At 35.3% G+C, this 19,217-nt stretch overlaps 1 protein-coding gene and 1 long non-coding RNA gene across 3 annotated transcripts; both read left to right on the top strand.

Annotated features, from left to right (window-relative positions):
- Positions 1-1,515: 1,515 nt before the first annotated feature.
- Positions 1,516-12,063, top strand: LOC112022378 (serine/threonine-protein kinase CTR1). 2 transcript variants are annotated; one of them, XM_024054971.2, is made up of 15 exons: positions 1,516-2,546; positions 3,293-3,591; positions 3,952-4,096; positions 5,928-6,043; positions 6,535-6,743; positions 7,490-7,957; positions 8,078-8,118; positions 8,696-8,764; positions 9,542-9,642; positions 9,737-9,821; positions 9,904-10,002; positions 10,096-10,164; positions 10,627-10,758; positions 10,915-11,009; positions 11,455-12,063. In XM_024054971.2, the coding sequence occupies exons 1-15, from the start codon at positions 1,728-1,730 to the stop codon at positions 11,549-11,551; spliced, it is 2,844 nt and encodes a 947-aa protein (XP_023910739.2). In that variant the 5' UTR covers positions 1,516-1,727; the 3' UTR covers positions 11,552-12,063. The 2 variants fall into 2 exon arrangements, with proteins under 2 accessions (XP_023910739.2, XP_065620934.1); XM_065764862.1 differs by lacking the exons at positions 10,915-11,009; positions 11,455-12,063 and having other exon boundaries at positions 10,570-10,682.
- Positions 12,064-14,608: 2,545 nt separating this feature from the next.
- On the top strand, positions 14,609-17,750 carry LOC112022432 (uncharacterized). The gene is made up of 2 exons (XR_010625529.1): positions 14,609-15,589; positions 17,431-17,750. It is a non-coding gene; the product is annotated as an uncharacterized LOC112022432 (long non-coding RNA).
- Positions 17,751-19,217: the final 1,467 nt, after the last annotated feature.

Below are 19,217 nucleotides of genomic sequence, written 5' to 3'. Positions count from 1 at the left end.
TTCTTAATTCGATGTGAATTTAGACAAATCTACTGTTAGATTACATTATCTTCTTATATTTTTCATGCTTACAAAATTTCAAGGTGATCAAATATTAATAGTCATGTCATCAATCAATTGTCTAGGTTCAAGTTTTAGTAGTTTAAAATAATGCATAAAAGATGAGTTCATAGATCAAATGGTAAATTATATCCGATTGGCATGAAAATTGGCATGGATGTTAAGACCATATATAACATATAATCCAACGGTTGAATTTTCAAAATATGAATTTAATAATAAGTTATTGGGTGGTGTAACATTTTTTAGAGTTACGTCAGGTGTAACTCAAACCCAACCCTATACTTCTTAATTCGATGTGAATATAGTTATGTCATCAATCAATTTTCTAGATTCAAGTTTTAGTAGTTTAAAATAATGCATAAAAATGAGTTTAGAGATCAAATGGCAAATTACATCTGATTAGCATGAAAATTAGCATGCATGTTAAAAACATATAGAACATGTAATCCAATAGTTAGATTTTCAAAATATTAATTCAACAATAAGTTATTGGGTGATATAACATTTTTTATAGTTACAACACGTGTAACTTGAACCCAACTCTATATTTCTTAATTTAATGTGAATTTTGACAAATCTACCGTTAGATTACATTATCTTCATATATTTTTCATGCTTATAAATTTTCAAGTGATCAATTATTAATTGTCATGTCATCAATCAAGTTTAAATTCAAGTTTTTGTAGTTTGAAATAATACATAAAAGATAAGTTTATAACTTTGACCGTTGGGTTGGTAGAATGTGGTGAAATATTTGATTTTGTAAATCACAGTGACAATCAGACAATTAGATTGTGAGAACAGAGTAATCAAATCCTATGAAACTTCATTAAAGTCTATTAAACTTGGTCAATCTTTGGTTAAATTCAAAGTTGGTCCAAGACCACTGCATTTGATAAAATTAGGTTGATCAAGGAGGTTTTAAGTGGGTTTTGAGTATTGGCCAGTGTTTTAAGGTTTTTTTTTTTTTTTTTTTTTTTTTTTTTTTTCATGCCTTTATCTGTTTCAAGTTTTAAAATGCTAAAGTCAAAAGTCAAATTTGACCATTGGATTGAAATAGTGGGATAAAATATTAGTTTTGATGAATTATGAGCTCAATCAAATGGTTGGATTAGAAGAGCGTAATCAATCAAAATTTCGTGATATGTTGGTACAACAACACATGTCCATAATGCTCTAATTATTAATCCAAAATCTAACCATTGGATTGGAAGAATATTTTAATACTCTTTAATTAATTTTTTTGAGAAAATTTAATTAAAATTTTTAAATTAGTAAATTTTATTTATAAAATAAGATAATTTTGGAAAATTGAGAGCAAGTTAGTATACAACATTTTAAATATTAATTAAAAAAAAATTTGGTTAATGAGATTTCAAGTGAAAAATGTTTTTTACCTGGGGTGGTTTTGCCAAATAAAATACACAATTTTTTGTTTTTGTTTAATCCAATTCCGTTTCAGCCAAAAAAAAAAAAAAATGTTTCTCTTTCTTCCTTTACGGCCAAACTAGTTGTGTAAAAAGATTTCGTTGTACGGCGCAGCTAGCAAATGCGCTTTCTCTCTAAAACCGGTCATTTCTGTGAAAATAGATTCTCGGGAATTTGTATTCACTCAGCGAGCGCGTGAGTGAGTGATCCTGTGAGACCCGTGAAGAGAAATCAAAATGCCTCACAGAACCACTTACTTTTTTCCGAGGCAATTTCCAGACCGTGGATTTGAGCCAGCTTCATCGTCGTCCAAACAAGCCTTAGATCACGAAAAGCAAAAGATCATCAACAACTCCTTCAGCACCACCATCACCACAAACAAAAGCAGCAAAAGCGCTTTCGTCGTCGAAAGTGACAGAAACGATGATTTCACGAGCGACGATGTGGACACCTTTCTTTCTCATCAAACCAAGAGCAAGAAAAAGCAACAGTTCGCTGCTTTTTGTGACTGGTTAGTTGAGAAGAAGACCGAGCTTCGATCCAATCTTCACGTGAATAATAACAACAACAACAACAAGTCTTCGTTTTCATGTGACGAAGATCAAGATCACAATGATCGCGAGCTTTTGCTACCACCGCCACAACCAGAGCAGGAGCAGCAGCAGCCACGTGGCATTGAGAGGAGCTTGGAGCTGTTGGATCGGCAAGTTTTGCTGCCGAGGCTTTCGAGTACTGATGAGAGCAGTTACGCTGGGAGCTTGTTCTCCGGAACGACGACGTTTGATGGGAACTTGTCGTCTAGCGCGAGCGGTATTAAGGACTCAGCGGCGACGACGACGAAGGAAGAAGAGGAGGAGGTGGTGGTGGTGGTGGTGGAGGAGACTAAGGAGGAGAGTTTGGCTCAGAGTGCGAAGCAAAGTTACTATTTGCAGGTTTCGTTGGCTAAGAGACTCGCTGCTCAGGCTGGTCTTGCTTGTCAAATGCCTGCGGTTGTGGTTGAGAGTAGTACTGGACCTCAAGTTTCAGATGCTGAAACTGTTTCCTATCGTCTCTGGGTATATATATACATACACATTTCCTCTCTCTCATGCTATATGTCTCACATGCCTGTCATTGTTGTTTTTGTTTAGAACCATTACGACGTAGGTTTTTGATAGTTTTTAACGTGTCTGCTCTATAATAATTTTTATTATCGTTACTTCAAATATATCAATTGTGTTTTTTTGGCGTAACCCGGATTTAAACCTAGTCTTTTGATAGTTTAGGGTTTTGATGGTATCCACTTTATGATCACTTTTATTGTTGTTATTTCAAGATATAAATTGTTTTTTTTTTTTTTTTTTTTTTTTTAAATTTGTAATATTTAATCTAAATCATGATATATATATATATACACACACACTCTAGTCTTTATGTCTAGCGTGCATATGATTATCATTGTTGTTGGTGGTCATATTACTGAATATAATTTTAGATTTTTAATGTTTAATTTAAATTTTAAACCATAAGATAGATCCATTTTGAGGCAGAGATTATTATTTTCCGAACTTGGGTCGCCCCCTTTTGATCTTGAGTATTTAGTACTACTATACATGATATCTACTACTTCGTTGCAGGTAAGAAGCCACGGTGTGTCCGAAGTATAATTGCATTTCTTCATTAATTGGGTTTCTTGGTTGTGCTTTCTAAGTTTTCATGAATTAACTAGCACTACCATTTATTGGAATGTTTTTATTATGCATGTATAGCCGATCTAAATGTCGGTTTTTAGTTAACATGAATTGCTTGGGTCATTTTACAGGTTAGTGGTTGCTTGTCTTACACTGATAAGATATCGGATGGTTTCTATAACATATTGGGAATGAATCCATATGTGTGGCTGATGTGCAATGATGTGGAGGAAGGTAGTCAGTTGCCACCATTGATGTCGCTTAAGGAAGTTGATCACAATGAGACATCCATGGAGGTGGTTCTTGTTGATAGACGTGGGGACTCTCGGCTTAAAGAACTTGAAGATAAGGCACAAGAACTGTTTTGTGCTTCAGAGGATACCTTCATGTTGGTGAAGAAGCTAGGCAAACTTGTTGCTATTTACATGGGGTAGGTTTTCGATGTTTTCTACTTTTCATTGCTGGTAACTTGAACAATGAACATTTTAGGCCAAATTACAATTTTGTTTTTGATACATTTGTCATGGTTTCAATTTGGCCCCTATACATTTAATTATCGTCAATTTTGTCATTCAACTATTAAAATCAAGTCAACTTCTTAGGATAAAAGTGATTTGAAATTGAAGGGCAAAATTAACGCAAATAAAAGTTGAGGGACTAAATTGACACCATTAAATGTACGGGGACACAATTGAAATTACCCTTGTTGTTAGAGGAGCAACATTATAGTTTTCCTCCGTTTAATTTGCTTTTGTGATTTAAGTGTTTGAAATTTGTCAATTTTTTGAAGGGGCACTTTTCCAGTGGAGAATGGAGATCTCCACATGCGCTGGAAATTGGTCAGCAAGAGATTGAGGAATTTTCGGAAATGCATTGTGCTCCCTATTGGCAGTCTATCTATGGGACTTTGCAGGCATCGTGCAATTCTTTTCAAGGTGATGGAATGCACTGTGTGGTTGGGTTTATCAACAGTGTCAATTCTGCCTTAGTTTTTAAAATCACAAGTACTCATTATAAGTTCTGAAAAATAACTAACATGCTAAGTATAATTCATTCATTATTATATTTTGTTATTTTAATGTGGTATTTAGAAGAAGTTTCCAGTTGGCAAGGGTTTAAGGTTTAAAGTTTACCATGCTTAATCATCAGTATGTAGATAAACTGTCCTAACTGGGATCATTGAGATATTCTGTACATGTGTAGTGAGGCGGATGGTGTCTGTGTGCCAAGTAATCTCTGGAGTGATATTACAGGCTGCATGCTCATGGTGAAATGGAGTAGTGCATTAGGGCATTCACATTGTTTTATTTTTGTTTTAGATGGGTACTGTATGTTAAAAAAAATGATAAGTCAACCATGTATAAATATGTTCTGTATCAATGAGGAGTTGGTGATTTATGTGCTATAACCATTGAGAGTATTCTTGAAGAAATCGCTAGAAGTGTAGTTTATAATACTAGTCAAAAAACATGGGCCAGCATCCATCTGGTACTCTAGATGCCCCTATTATCTTGAGTATTTCTTTTTCCTAGGTGAATGGAGCCAGTTGTGGTTTTGGACAGCTGTGAATCTACTATGTTGTGTTATCAGAAAGCGAGTGCCAGTTAACTCCTTTGTCTCTAATGCCTATAATGTTGCATTCAATGTTAAACCACATGTATTAATTGTGGAATATGTTATTCAGGGTTTTTTGGGGTCACATTTGTTTCGAACTTATTCATTCAGGATGACAAATTAAGCATTTCTCTTTTTTTCTTTTTTCTTTTTTTAGTATGCAAACACTCTAGCACCTTCATTTTTAAATGAAGGATAGAGAACATTTGCAAATTGTATATCATTATTGGTTAAAAAACTGATTATTTTATTGGAAGTTCATATCTGTGTTGTAATATTATAATAAATAGGGGACAGAAGTACAATATTGCTTTAGAACTGCAAGATGTTTTTAAGCATGTATGACTGTCTGAACAGGGTGCATTGGTATCACATGAGAATGCAACTGAAATAGAAGCAACAGGTGACACCCACAATTATTAAGCAGTCCATTAGGAGTTTCTATCCCCTGATCATTCTGTGAGGTATTTGTAGTCTTCCACGGTGAACTGACAAAATTTGTGTGAAAATATGATATTTTTGAGGTGTTTATGAGGTGATCAGGCCTATCTCTTTCCATACTTTGTTAGGCTGCTTCAAATGTTTTGAAAATATAAGCTTAGCTTTGGATAACAACTTTTTTATAAAGCCTTTTTCCTTTTTTAAAGCTAAAAATATTGTTAATGGCTGAATCATATACTTTTTTTTGAAATCATAAAAGATAACCAGCAAATCAATGAGTGTGGCATATGCACCAAAGGCACTATCAGTCTATCACAATGTTTACTTATTCTTTTTTTTATAACTTAAACCATTTTGCATAAGCATAACATATGACCAAAATGTATTCTGAAGTACTATACAACTATTATAATCTTTAGGCAATGAATTATTTTTTGAGTTAAGCACACAACAATTTTTGCTCCATGTCTCTCTCAGTTTGTGTGGGGGCAAGTGTTTAACAAGGAGATGGTATTCAATTGACTGTGTGTGTGTGGTTTCTTTTTCTTTATTATTATTATTATTATTATTTTTTTTTGGGGGGGGGGGGGGGTTACTTATAATGGCCTGATTATCCTTCCAAGTGCAGATCTAATTTAGATGACTATTAATTACTAGAGGCATGCATCTGCAGGTTTGGTTACTGAACAAGTGATATATTTTCCTATGCAGAAGTTGGCAGATTACATAGGTTTGCCATGTCGGATTGCTCAGGGCTGCAAGTACTGTGTGGCTGATCATCGCTCTTCTTGCCTTGTCAAAATCAAGGACAATAAGCAGTCTTCAAGGTTTGATATGTTACCTGTTCTTCTGGGCCTCATTCCTTGCTAATAAAAATTAAAGGTTTCTTAGAATCCAAAAAAGCTACAAGAAGGATTAAGCAAGTTGATTTCTTCGAAAAACATGTCAATTGGAAATTTAATTATTTCTTTGAGCCATGTCATTTTATTTGTCTGTGACATTAACCTCTGTAGTAGCCATTTTCCTCCATGTAGGGTGTTTATGTTTTCGTTAATGTAATTATTGACGCTGGATGGTTGCAGATAAATTATTAGGTTGTATCATGTTTGAACATATACGGATATACCAATTTGAAATTTGTTATGTAGCATTATATTTGATCATATTAAGTTTAATCATGTTTGGACTACATCAAATGCTTGATTATGTGTTTATTTTGTGTATGGTAGGAGTCGATGTAGTGTTCAACTATTCTTGTTTGAAGCATTTCCCTAAATATTTAACGCTTTGTTGTTTAACCATTTATATTTCTAAACAGGGAATATGTGGTTGATCTAATTGGGGAACCAGGAAATGTTCATGGTCCAGATTCCTCAATCAATGGAGGATTGCTTTCTTCAGTGCCTTCACCATTACAAATTTCTCATCTAAAAGAATTCCAGCAACCTCAGGTGGACAGTGCATCATATTGTCAAATTCTAAACTCAGAGGAGCAGACGTGTGCTCCTAAAAATCCTCTATTTTTAGGTATCTTACATTTTGCATATCTCAATAGTTTTTTTTTTTCTTTTCTTTAAACATCAAGGGTCAAAAGACATGATTGAATTGAGTTGGGGGCATCAATGTAACGATATTGATACCTTGAGATGTTTGTGTCCAGAAAGCTCCTACCAAAATGAAAAGGGGAAAGATTTAGATAACTCAATTTGGAATGCATCAAATGCTGTAGACAGATTTTTCTCTAATACAAAAAAAATGTTGCAACTAAAGTGAGCACACATACATCATGCAAAACCATGTGCTTGTACCTTGAACTATATTCCTCATCAGTTAAACTTTTAAGCTAAAACTTTCTGTTCTTATTCATCATAAAAAATCTAGATTTGATGTTGTGCCTATTGTTAATTACTCTAATTATAACATTGGAGGTTTTACCTTCCAAAAAGGTGCAGTTGATCTTGGTTTTCAGCGATTTATTTATTTATTTAGTGCTATCTCCTAGAAAACTCTAGCTTTCTTTTGATTGGACTAATGTAGTAGATACTTTAACCTTTTCATCATTTTTTTCTAAGTTTGGTATAAATGATTGTATAGCAAGTTAGCAACATTGTGAAAGCATTGCTTGTAAGATTTTTCTGCTACTTGGATACAAGGCAGTCAATGTAGTCTGATTTAAGTCATTTTAATCAATGTAATGTCAGATGTCAGTGTTATTCCGAAAATATAGCAATGCTGAATTTTATTTACAGAGACTAAGGATCAATTCCTCGCAGGTTGTGGGGAAGAAGGTACACAAATAATGGAATCTTCTCTGGCACCTTTCGAGGAATCATCTCTGACACCTTTTAAGTTGGAAGGGAATCCTGGGCATTACATACTTAACCGGCCAACTTTGCAATCTTCCCAGGGCAGTGTTTCTGAATCTCTGGATTCTGCTCCTGAGCAAATCTTACATGAATTTTCTAGGCTTAGTGTTGGTGAAGACAAAGTTATGATCAAGCAAACTAACACAGAACAGATATTTGTATCTGGAAGTCCAGTTATAAAAAACAGTGTCAAGCAACCAAAAGGCAGCTTATTGAGTGAGTCGGATCTGAAGGATGTTGATAGAAGACTTGTTAAACAAGGGAAATTTCCTTCTGTAACCAACCAAAAGTACTTGAATCTTGAACCATCTCTTGCAATGGACTGGCTAGAGATATCATGGGATGAATTACATATCAAAGAGCGTGTTGGTGCTGGTACTTCCTATGCTTTTTCCTAACTGGAATTTTCTTTTTTCGTTTTTCAAGTATTTCAAAAATTACTTTTCTTCGAGTAGTCAATTCTTGAAGTATTGTTCTCTATGTTCCTTCTTGCAGGCTCCTTTGGAACCGTGCATCGTGCTGAATGGCATGGATCGGTTAGTATTCCTGTACCATCTGATTTGGAAATCAATATATATATATATATATATATTCTTTGTTGAGGATGAATCAAAGTTTGATTCCGGAATTACTGTGCTGCATTGGCAATCCTTTTATGTTGATTGATATCATAAATACATATCATTTGAGCTCTTGTTTAATTTTACTACATTGTTTACATGGACACGTACATGAGTGTTGTTTAGTAGAATGACCTTTTATCGCTTTTGTTGGACTGTCTGTAAGTATTTTTCAATTTATGGTATTTATTAGGGACAGATTGTCAAAACCAAGGAAAAGTTAGATGGTCAAAGGTCATTTTCATTTTCTGCATAGTTAATTACTTCCCCTTGAAGGTTAAAATATCTACCTTTTAATTTCATTAGCTTAAATTTTTTCACTACTTCCCCCATCCCCCTCCCCCCCCACTTCCCTTAGCAAAAATATAGTGTTAACAGGCATATGTAACATATGCCCGTTACACCAAATACCCTCTGCTCCCTCTCCCCTTTTTTTGCTAAAATGTAATGCTATTTTGCCTGTAGTAAGTAATATATCGCCCTTATAATGCAGGATGTAGCAGTCAAAGTTCTTACTATGCAGGATTTCGATGATGATGACTTGAAGGAGTTTCTAAGAGAGGTATGTGCATGATAACTGAAGAGTTAAGAGACACTACTATCGACCTACACACTCATAATTGTTACTGTCACCATTGTGCATTGTGTTGCCTCATTTGCCTTTGTTCCCCTTCACAATCCCAGTAGATGCATGCATTTTTCCTTATACCCTTTTTATTTTTTTCTTCGTTTGTTTTTCCCCTATATTGGGTGATAAGTTTGTATTGGTCCAGCTTTGATGGTGCATTTTTTGGGGATTTTTTTGGTGGGGGTGGGGGGGGTGTTCTACCTTCCTATAAGTATTAAATTGAAGAAGGATTCTCAAACTGTTTGCATCTGGATGTTCTTCTGATCATTTGGTGTCTTTACATTGATGTTTTGACATCAAATCATTATTTTACCTGAAGTGAAGAATAATAGCTTTGCAGTGAACTCGTGATACATGATCTGGACATACAATCATGTATCTTTGACATCTTTAAGAATCCTGCAATTTTCATTTAGTTTCCCTATTATGTTCAAGATATCATAGTTGTTGAAAGTATCTACCTCAAATAAGTTTTCATCAATGTATACTGGCTACTATATGCTGTAAGAATATTATACTTTGGTATGCTTAGACACACTGTGTAGTATATATAGATTATACAATGTTATATTATGTTCTTTGGGCATGTTCTCATGAGTATATAATTTGTAAATTGAGCAGATAACCAAAAAAATAAATATATAAAGAAAACGTGATTACCAATTTGATTCTTAATGGCATAGCTTAATTTGAGATTCAAATTGCTTTCAGGTTGCAATAATGAAACGTGTAAGGCATCCGAATGTAGTTCTCTTCATGGGTGCAGTTACAAAGCGCCCACATCTATCAATAGTGACAGAATATCTGCCCAGGTAATCATTCAAGCTCCCTCCCCCTCTTCACTCTTTTCCTTTAGAAGCAAGTGGCATATCTAACCATTGACAACCTGTGGTCTTTGTGGAACAGGGGTAGTTTATTCCGCCTCATACACAAGCCAACTTCAGGTGAAATGATGGATAATAGGAAGAAGTTACGCATGGCATTGGATGTGGTTTGTACTAAATATATTCTCCCATTTTAGCTACTAATAGTGCTTTATGTTAGCAAAAATTTATACACTATAATGGATGCAGGCCAAGGGGATCAATTATCTTCATTGTCTTAATCCTCCTGTCGTGCACTGGGATCTTAAATCTCCAAATTTATTGGTCGATAAAAATTGGACAGTAAAGGTATAACAAATGAATGCAATTTTCCTTTTGGGAAAGACAGGATGTCCTACTGTCTTTTTAACTGACTAAACTAATCTTTCATTTTATGCTCAGGTATGCGATTTTGGTTTGTCCAGATTCAAAGCAAACACTTTCATATCATCCAAGTCTGTTGCTGGAACAGTAAGTCTCTGACTCCATCAGTTGCAACATTAACTGGTATTTCATAGAATTTAGATGTGTTTGAAATCTCTAATGTACTGGTTGTAAACACTCCCAGCCTGTTCTCATGAGCTCCTTACTTTTGAAGAGTGTCTCTTCCCAAATCAGTGTCATTATAGTAGAAGCAATTTTTGGGGACAGATTTTTGTCTCATTAAATGGAATATCAGGTTGCAAAGTTGGGCACAGATATTTTATTCACTCCATATAGGTTTTCCCTGTAAGAATCAGCTACCTCATTCACTATGGTTAACCTTCCCTCTTACTGGGTTTAACTTTTCCTTCTTGTCATTTATGAATTTCTCAATCATCAATTATAGGCTCAGTGTCAATTTAAAGTCAGAATAATTGCATCAATATTTTGCAGGTTGAAGTTTATTGCAGTGCGTCACTCAACATGTAACACTCTTGCTTTTATTTTCAGCCTGAGTGGATGGCTCCAGAGTTCCTTCGTGGAGAACCCTCAAACGAGAAGTCTGATGTTTACAGTTTTGGAGTGATCCTGTGGGAGCTAGTAACCATGCAACAGCCCTGGAATGGTCTTAGCCCTGCACAGGTAATTCATGAAGATTAAGATCTAATATATTTTACTGTTACATATTTGCTTCTTCATTTTGACCCTTTTATGTCTTCAGCATCAGTTTTTCTTTTTTGTGTTTATCAATATGAACATAACACCTGCTGCACATTGAACTCGGTTGACATGATCCAGGTAGTTGGAGCTGTTGCTTTCCAAAATAGAAGACTCACTATCCCACAGAATGTCTCCCCAGTCTTGGTATCCCTTATGGAATCTTGCTGGGCCGAGTAAGTGTGCCCAAATCCCCTAGTTCATTTGAAGTATTTTTCTTTTAAAAAAATAAAATAAAGGGAGCTGTCTTGTTCTATTAGGATACTGCATTTGAATCTTTAGTTTTCTAGGGTGCAAATAAGAAGTAAGAACATCACAGCATGGCGTCATGCAGAATAATGTTGAATATACACATATCACCTATGTGTGGTTAAAGTACTATATCAAGTAAGAAGTCACATAAGTGAATTATTTAAGTATAACATAAGTTGGCTCAAATTCATATACTTAAGTTTTTGGGTTAATTAACATGTTATATCGAGGCCTCACTTGGAGAACGTTTTGTTTTTCATGCTTGTGGACCAATCTTTTGGAGGTTTACAGACTCATAAGCTTGATTCAATCTACTGTTTATATTACAATTTTTTTGGAATTCTAATGGTTGCTTATTTTGCTTGGCAGCGATCCCACTCAACGCCCATCTTTTGCTAGTATAGTCGACTCTCTAAAGAAGTTGCTGAGGTCACCTGGGCAGTTAATACAGATGGGTGGAAAATAACATAGGAGTACTCAATGCAAGGCCACTCCATAATATATATGAAAATATGGAAGATTCTCCAATTCGCTGAGGTGATTTGGTAAAGTTAAATAACCAAGTCACTGTGACTGACTCAATCCTTCTGGTTATTGGCAACTATAAATATGTTGCTTGTCTAACCCACTGGAAAAGGCCAATATTACCCACCAAGCTGAAGCCATACATAAGATACAGAGAGAAGGATCCTTCTGTATTTATATGGGTTTTTTGTTTTTTGTTTTTTGTTTTTGTTTTTGTTTTTGTTTTTTTTTTTTTTAAGTGGGGGCAGCCTTTATCTTATAAGTTCTTTATCATTCGAAATCCGATATATTTTAAAAATTCGGAATTAACTTGGATATGTATTTTGTTCACAGGATTTAAGTTTTAACCTGCTGTTCTGGAATCAGCATGTTTTTGCATAATGTTCTTGCTATCTTTTGACTTTATAATAATAATTGAATCTACCAAAAGCTTCTCATTGCTGTTTGATTGCATTGATGGTCATCTAAGTTGTAGCTGGAGCAGGATACTTTCACTTCAAAGTTGTGGAAGCAATCAAGTAGCTGCTAGCCTGTTAAAAAACATTACAAGGACCAATAGATTTTAAGCGAAAAGGTGTAGCCTTTTTATTAAAAATAAATAAACAATAAAAATGGTATGTTTTGGATTGGAAATTATTAACTTTCAATTACAACTGTATGTTTAGATTGGAAGAGATTAGGGATAGGATAGAAGAATAGATGTAGGGAGGGGAAAAACATATTGGAAGACTTGTCACTCAAGTCACAAGACTCATCACCTCATCTTGGAATAGATTTTCCATTTCCTTATATAGGCGGCTACGTATCCAATTGTTCACTGGTTCCAACAAGAAACACATAGCAATTGCTGGACACATGATAGCATCTATCCAAGCCAAACAAGAGAGAGAACAAAAATGAAGTCATTAAAATACGTTACACTTTGTATACATATAATAAGTGTGGAGGAATAAGATCTAAACATACAAAATTATTTATGCGACATGACGTGTATGATTAATGTAAGGACCAGATTTGAGTCCCTGGCCCAAAATGTGGATGGATTTAGGCCCAAAAAATCCAAAATAATGAATATGTAGAGAGTGGGTTGGAAAAATTAGGCTAGAATGAGCTGAGCAACAAATAAGATGGATTCGAATGACAAGAAAAAGAAGATGGACAAGTTTTAACTATCGAAAATCGTCCTCGGCAAGATTCGAGGAGATCACTATCAGTTCTTATATATTGCTTTTAAGTTTGATTACAAGTTTGGTTCTTGGTTGCTACAGTGTTTCTCTATTAATTTCTCGATATCCTTACCGTGGAGGGTCTCTTCCATTATATAGTTCTCTTTAGATAATCTTGGCTCTCCACTCGTTGATCATCCAAGCTACTACTTGAGTGCTTATCCTATCGGACACCCTTTTAGGCCCTCTATGCGTTGGGGAAGCCCATGCAGTACTGTTCATGAGTCTTCTCCACATTAATACAGCCAGAAAGTTAGCCGCAGAACATTCAATGCGGTGGTAGCAACCTTCTCCTTAGATATTTTAGGACCCCCCTGTCCAAGGTTTCTGTAATGCTTATCTGTACCTACAGGACTTCCTAGAACGTTCCCCTGGACGGCAGGCCACTTCTACGGGCTCGACTTTGGTTGGCCAAGGATGAATGCATCATCGGCCTACCCTTCTGGGCCTCTATAATCGAAACTAACTTCTTCATCTACTAACACAGACTCCCTTGACAATGTTTATTCCTCCTCAGACGACTTCTCATCCTCGGTTTGGGCCCCAGACCTAATATAAATACGTAGATAATGAGCTCCTAGCCCAGTACCCCTACAATTAATACTAACTCATATGAGAGAAGTAGAAAGAAATTTCTATGGGGTTAGATCATAAAAATAATGCATAAAATAATGTAGCTTTAAAAAATAGTTTATTTTTCTATAATTTAAATTTAGATCTTATATATATATATGTGTGTGTATACAAGATAGAATTCTACTTTAACCTAATCTAAGTGTATATATGTATAAAGTTCCCTCCTGGAAACTTGAACCCCGGCCCTTACTCCCCACATCTTACAAGCACTTATACTTGTGGAGTGACTATCGCACCAAGGGTATGCGGTGGTAGATCTTATATTTTAAAAAGTTACTCAATTAGACATTTATTTAGTTGAGAGACACTTCTTTTTGGCAAAATTTGCCAAATAGCATGTTTTTAGAAAAAAAAAATTGAAAAGTAGTACACGAACAAAGTTGATTAGTTAAGTAGACTGTTTTTAGAACTTGAGTTTGGACTAAAACTCGAGTTTGACAAACTCCAATCAGTATTGCTCTGCTTGGAACTCGAGTTTGTCAATCTTGAGTTTCAAAAACAATCTACTTAACTAATTAACTTTAGTCGCATGCTATTCACCAAATTTTTTTCTAAAATTGTGCTATTGAGCAAATTTTGCCATTCTTTTTCGTTTCTCTCAACTTCTTTTAGCTAAATTCAACAATAGGAATGCCCAATAGTTCTCAAATTCGATTTTATAGTCTTTTACCCCAACTAGTTGGCACTTACAAGTGTTTTCTACGAAGACATATTAGTTCAAATCGTCTATTCTAAAAAGGTTATAAACACAAATTTTGTCACTCGTATTACCACAATTTGTGCATGTGTTAAGTAGTGATTGGATTATCTCATATATAAGTAGTGTAATTCAACTATAAGTTGACATATGTATAAGTTGTTGCAAAGTATACAATACGATGTGTCTCTAAAAAAGTTGATCTCCCTCTCCCATTAATAAATGAAAACTGTTACGTCTATAATATTTTTACAACTAAGTATGAGTGGTTAGTTATTATTCGTTCTAATTTGAATTTATCATTAAAATTATTTTTTTATTCTATTAATAATGACCTGCCACTTAAAATTTATTGTCAAAATACTGTATACATAGCATTTCTTTTAATAAATAATAATAATAATAATAAAGCTTTTATCTTACCAAATTAATTGACCTTCCCAGCTCCCCTAACAACTTTTTCCGTTCTCGTATAAAGTGGTAACAACTTGCCTACTTTCTTTGAATCAGAAAGCTTCTTCAACTTCAACTTCAACTCCTCTCGACTAGTCCTTGGTCCACTCTCTCCCTCCATATTAAAACCGCGGCGGCTATAACCAAACCCCAAAAACCATTAAATACCAAAAAAATTTCATATTTGGTCCTCTCCAACAAAATTCACGCCTTTTCATATCTCCTTCTCCGATCAAAATATCAAACACACAAACCCCAAAACCAAAAAAGAAAAGAAAAAAATGTGGTTCGATATTCTATTACAGATAGGTTTACTTCTCTTAATGGTTGTCATGTTCCTCTTTATGCACGATATTCCCAAAAAGATATTTTCAAAGCTTCGCGCATATCGCAACCGAGACGATATTCAAGCCAAGCGCCATTTCGTTCTCGGCGCTCAGTCTTTGGCTAAAGCCAGAGCTTCAAAAACTCATTCCGCGAAAATCGCTCTAGCCAAACAGGCCGTAACCGAAGCCGAGAAGGCGATCGAGTTTGATCCGAAGGACGCCGCGGCTCACATTCTGAAAGGCTTGGCTCTCGATCTCCAGGAGTTCAAGACCTCGGCGCTCGACTCGCTCGACGCGGCTCTGTCTCCTCTCTGCGCGAAGTCGTTGACCGGGAAGGACCGAGGCGACGCGTTTTTCAAGCGAGCCGAGTTGAAGATGGCTATGGCGGCTAACGCTCGGCGCGGCGGGGAGAAGCGAGTTGACTCGGCGGTGGACGATTTGAACGAGGCGGTGAGCCTGAGCTCGGATAATGTGAGGGCGTTTTGTTTGTTGGGAGAGTGTTACGAAATGAAGAAAATGAATGAGGAAGCTAAGAAGGCTTACGAGGACGCGTTGAAGATCGAGCCGAAATTGACCGTGGCTCGTGAGGCGCTGAATCGGCTCGGCTCGATCTGATTCGCTCACTGCTTCGTGGAATCGTGGTCTGTGTTTTTTTCTCTTTTACTTTTTAGTTTTTTGTTCTTTGTTTTTGGTTTGTAGTATTGAAGGAAGAGAAAAATTCATTGTATAGATCAATAAAGAAATTATGCTTATGAAATTGTGTGTTTCTGTGAATGGTAATTCACTAATTTGGCTGTTTGGTTAATTGGATAAGCGGAAACGAATTCCTGGAAATTGATTGAGTGAGAAAATTGGAAATTCTGTGTCGAATTTCTATTTCTGGCTCAAGTAGTAGGGAATTTTATTGCAACTAAACAAATTGTAAGGAAGTTATAGTAGATCACTTTCATTGCGTTTGTTAATGATTTTAAGCACAAAATTGGGTGATACTGAATTACTGAAACCTTAGGGTTTTGCTTTAGAAAATCGTTAGACCCTTAGACTAAAGAGATCTGCAGAAGTAGATACAAATGTGTTCATAATTTTATTTATTTATTTATTTTTTTACAACTACTGAAGTGGCATGTTGTGATTGGTGTACGGTGTCAGTCGGGTTTTCATGTGAAAACAATGTTGCAGTTGCAGTTGCAGTGTTGCCCTGATCATAACTTGCCACCTTAGTAACAGTCGGGAAAAAAAAATGTGAAAAAAAGTTGTGTTCATGGCATTGGTCCTGTATAAGCAACGAGACAGACTCTTGCTTTTTAGTGCATGGATGCTAACTCAAGTAAGTCAAGAAATGTCTTACTATGGCATACTGAGAGATATATCTACTACATATGTACACTAACAACTAATAACTGTAGTCCCAAAACTTTGGGTTGGATAAGAAGTATCTAATACTTGCCAAACAAATGTTTTACTTGCTAGAAAAAGAGGAAAGTATCTAGTTAGTCTGAAAAGTGTCAGTGGCCTTTTAATAGATTTTTTCCCCCCCTAATGAAAATCGGATAGGGAATACCCATTTGAGGAGAGTGTTTTTATGCTCACCTGAAGTTGCCAGTTTTTGTGCTGATCAGCTCTTTGCTGCAACATTTGATTTTCTTTGGCTGCAAAGAGGAGTCTCCTCCATTGGAAAATTAGAGGAAAGCTATATTATAGCTGGAATGATTGCCTTAATCATCAAAATGGCTAATGCTATATGAATGAAAGGGTTGGCGATTGTTTTATTTGGAAGGTAAGCTTTCTGTACATATTCACTCAAAGATAGGTGTGCGAGTGGCCTATATAGTAGTGTGGGAACTTATTGGCTGCATGACTTAATCCATTTATTGAATTTTTCAAAATTTTCAACTCGTTTAGGAATACAAATTCACCCTGCATACATGTAGCTGTATGGTTTGGTGGGGGTTATGGGAGAAGGGATGTGTGTTGCTGGTTAAAATTCGTATGGTCTTGTGACTCCACGTGTGTACAAGTAAACTGGATTGTGTACAATAAAAGAATAGATTCAAGCCAAACGATTTTCATCATTTTGGGAATTCAATTTTGCTAACAGAAGCCATCTATTCCATCGTTCTAGTTGAATTTATAGTAGAAACTTGAAGACAGAGTACTGCATTATGTGATTTTCTCTTGCACTGCAATGTCAGATAAATGATTCCATTTACTTAATCTGTGGGATCTGAGTATGAACCGTCTGAAGAATGTTGATATTCCTTGGTTTGAAACGTGATGTGACCATGCTTCTCTGCTAAATTTTGTTTCTTGTGAAACATGTATTTTTCTCCCCATGGTCTCTTTTAACAGATATTTGATCACATTGCTGTTGCATTTTTTAATTCATTGAGAGAGAGAGAGAGGGAATTTTTCCTTTTTTTGTTCTTTTCCTGAGGACCTGAAGGAAGTCTTTATGCAATCTTTTTATACAACTTGCTGGCAGCATTCAGTGGAGCGAAGACTGAAGAGGCTCTCATCGTGATGAAAATGGACCACTATGCTATTCTGCTACTTTTCATCATTGGAATCCTCTAGTTTTATCTGGAGTTCTCTTAAAGAGACACTCACCTTATTTTAATGGGTACAGCAAAGAAAAGGTATGCTTCCCAGCCCATATTTTATTCTTTTTCTGGACAACAAGAAAAAGAAAAAGTGGTGTCCATCTTTTCCCCGTTGTAAAGTTCTAGATGATACGCAACTAAGAGGTTTCAGAAGCCTCTATTCATGTTTAATTATGGTAAATTTCTTTCATGACTTCTCTCAGTTTTGAAGGTGGTTATTGTTCTTGTTGTGGTATATGAATGTCTTTTGGAGGGTACCAACTGAATTCTTTTATTTGAAAAAAGTGAGCCTCATTTTGTAATCTTTAATTTAATGAATCCTTCACTGCATGTAAGGCTGGTTGTCTGTAGCACTACAATGCAGGTCTTTTTTATCATCAAAGCCAATTTTCAGGTGCCCCATCTATGTATTTAAATGTTATACAAAAACTGATTAAATGACAATTGTAACCAAAAAAAAAAAAGGAAATCAAGTTAAGAACCATTTAAAATTCATTTCAGACTGCCATGAGCCTGAAATATTATGCATGCATTTAGTTAGTAGGAAAATCAGTCTGTTTTTCTTACGCAGGGAATGAAATCGTCAATTTTTTGCTTAGTTTGGGCTCTCAACTTCCAGTTCCAGGCAGGGAAGAAATGAGATTGGCGGTGTGGGTCAGAAAGATGATACAAAACTCTCTATTTATTTACAATAATGTTCCATTGATTAAATGCATTCTAGAATTCCTCTGTTTTCTAGTAATGGAGGTTCCTTCTCTTTAGTTCAGACTTCAGAGTAATGGAGGTTCCTTTTCTTTAGTTCAAAAAATGCACGAAGAAAATGACCATGATTCATTTACAATATGGTTAAAACTTAATTTTTCTCATCGAGACTGTTAGTTTATTATGACTTTAGAGGCAGCAGTTCCTTGAAACGAAGAATGCTTAACTTCAAAAAATTATTACTTGTGATGTTTCATACATATCTAAATATCAGCAAGCAATAATTGCCCGGCTTAAAAGTTTTGAGTTTAATGAAAATTTGTAATAATTTAATAGGGTAATTACACATAACCCACCTGTGGTTTGGGCGAAAATCACTTTGCCTACTCGTAGTTTGAAAAGTATTACTTAACCCACTTGTAGTATGTTTCTGTCAATCTCCGTAACCCAGCTCAAGTCCAACCGTTACAAAAACACTTCTTAACTCCAAAACACAGCATAACGTGAATCAAAACTCCTAAAACTCAGAAACTTTTCAAGAGAGAGACCTATGGTGAGATTAACATGTTCTTCGTGGTTTGGAGTGTTTGGAGGGAAAGAAAGCACAAGTTTCACAACATCAAAGCTAGGGAAGGTAGTTAAAGAAAATCAAGGTATTTGTCTTTGTTCTCGATTTAGGGTTTCAGATTTTGTTCAAGTGCCAACTTACTGTGTGAAACTCTAAATCTGTACAACAATTCCCTGCAACTAGTGTTTTTTGTGAAGACCACTGTTGATTTTTTGTAATTATCAATTAGTGTCAAAAACAATCACCTTGTTTTGAGCAATTATATGTATGCAAGGACGAAACCAGGATTCGAACCTGAGAGGGGCCAAAGCTTAAAATAATTTTTTTTTTTTATTTATGAAAATAAAAACTAACATTTATTTCATATTCAATAAAATACTATATATAAAATAAGTGTTT

This window comes from Quercus suber, unplaced genomic scaffold (genome assembly GCF_002906115.3).
Source record: "Quercus suber isolate HL8 unplaced genomic scaffold, Cork oak 2.0 scaffold_588, whole genome shotgun sequence".
Lineage (NCBI taxonomy): Eukaryota > Viridiplantae > Streptophyta > Magnoliopsida > Fagales > Fagaceae > Quercus > Quercus suber.
The sequence above is the reverse complement of the archived record's forward strand: the minus strand, read 5'-3'. Positions and strand labels throughout refer to the sequence as shown.

Coding starts and splice junctions, on each gene's coding strand:
- LOC112022378 (XM_024054971.2), top strand. CDS start 1,728: ATGCCTCACAGAACCACTTACTTTTTTCCGAGGCAATTTCCAGACCGT. Junction 2,547..3,292: donor CTGTTTCCTATCGTCTCTGG/GTATATATATAC, acceptor GTCATTTTACAG/GTTAGTGGTTGCTTGTCTTA. Junction 10,165..10,626: donor CCAAGTCTGTTGCTGGAACA/GTAAGTCTCTGA, acceptor TTTTATTTTCAG/CCTGAGTGGATGGCTCCAGA.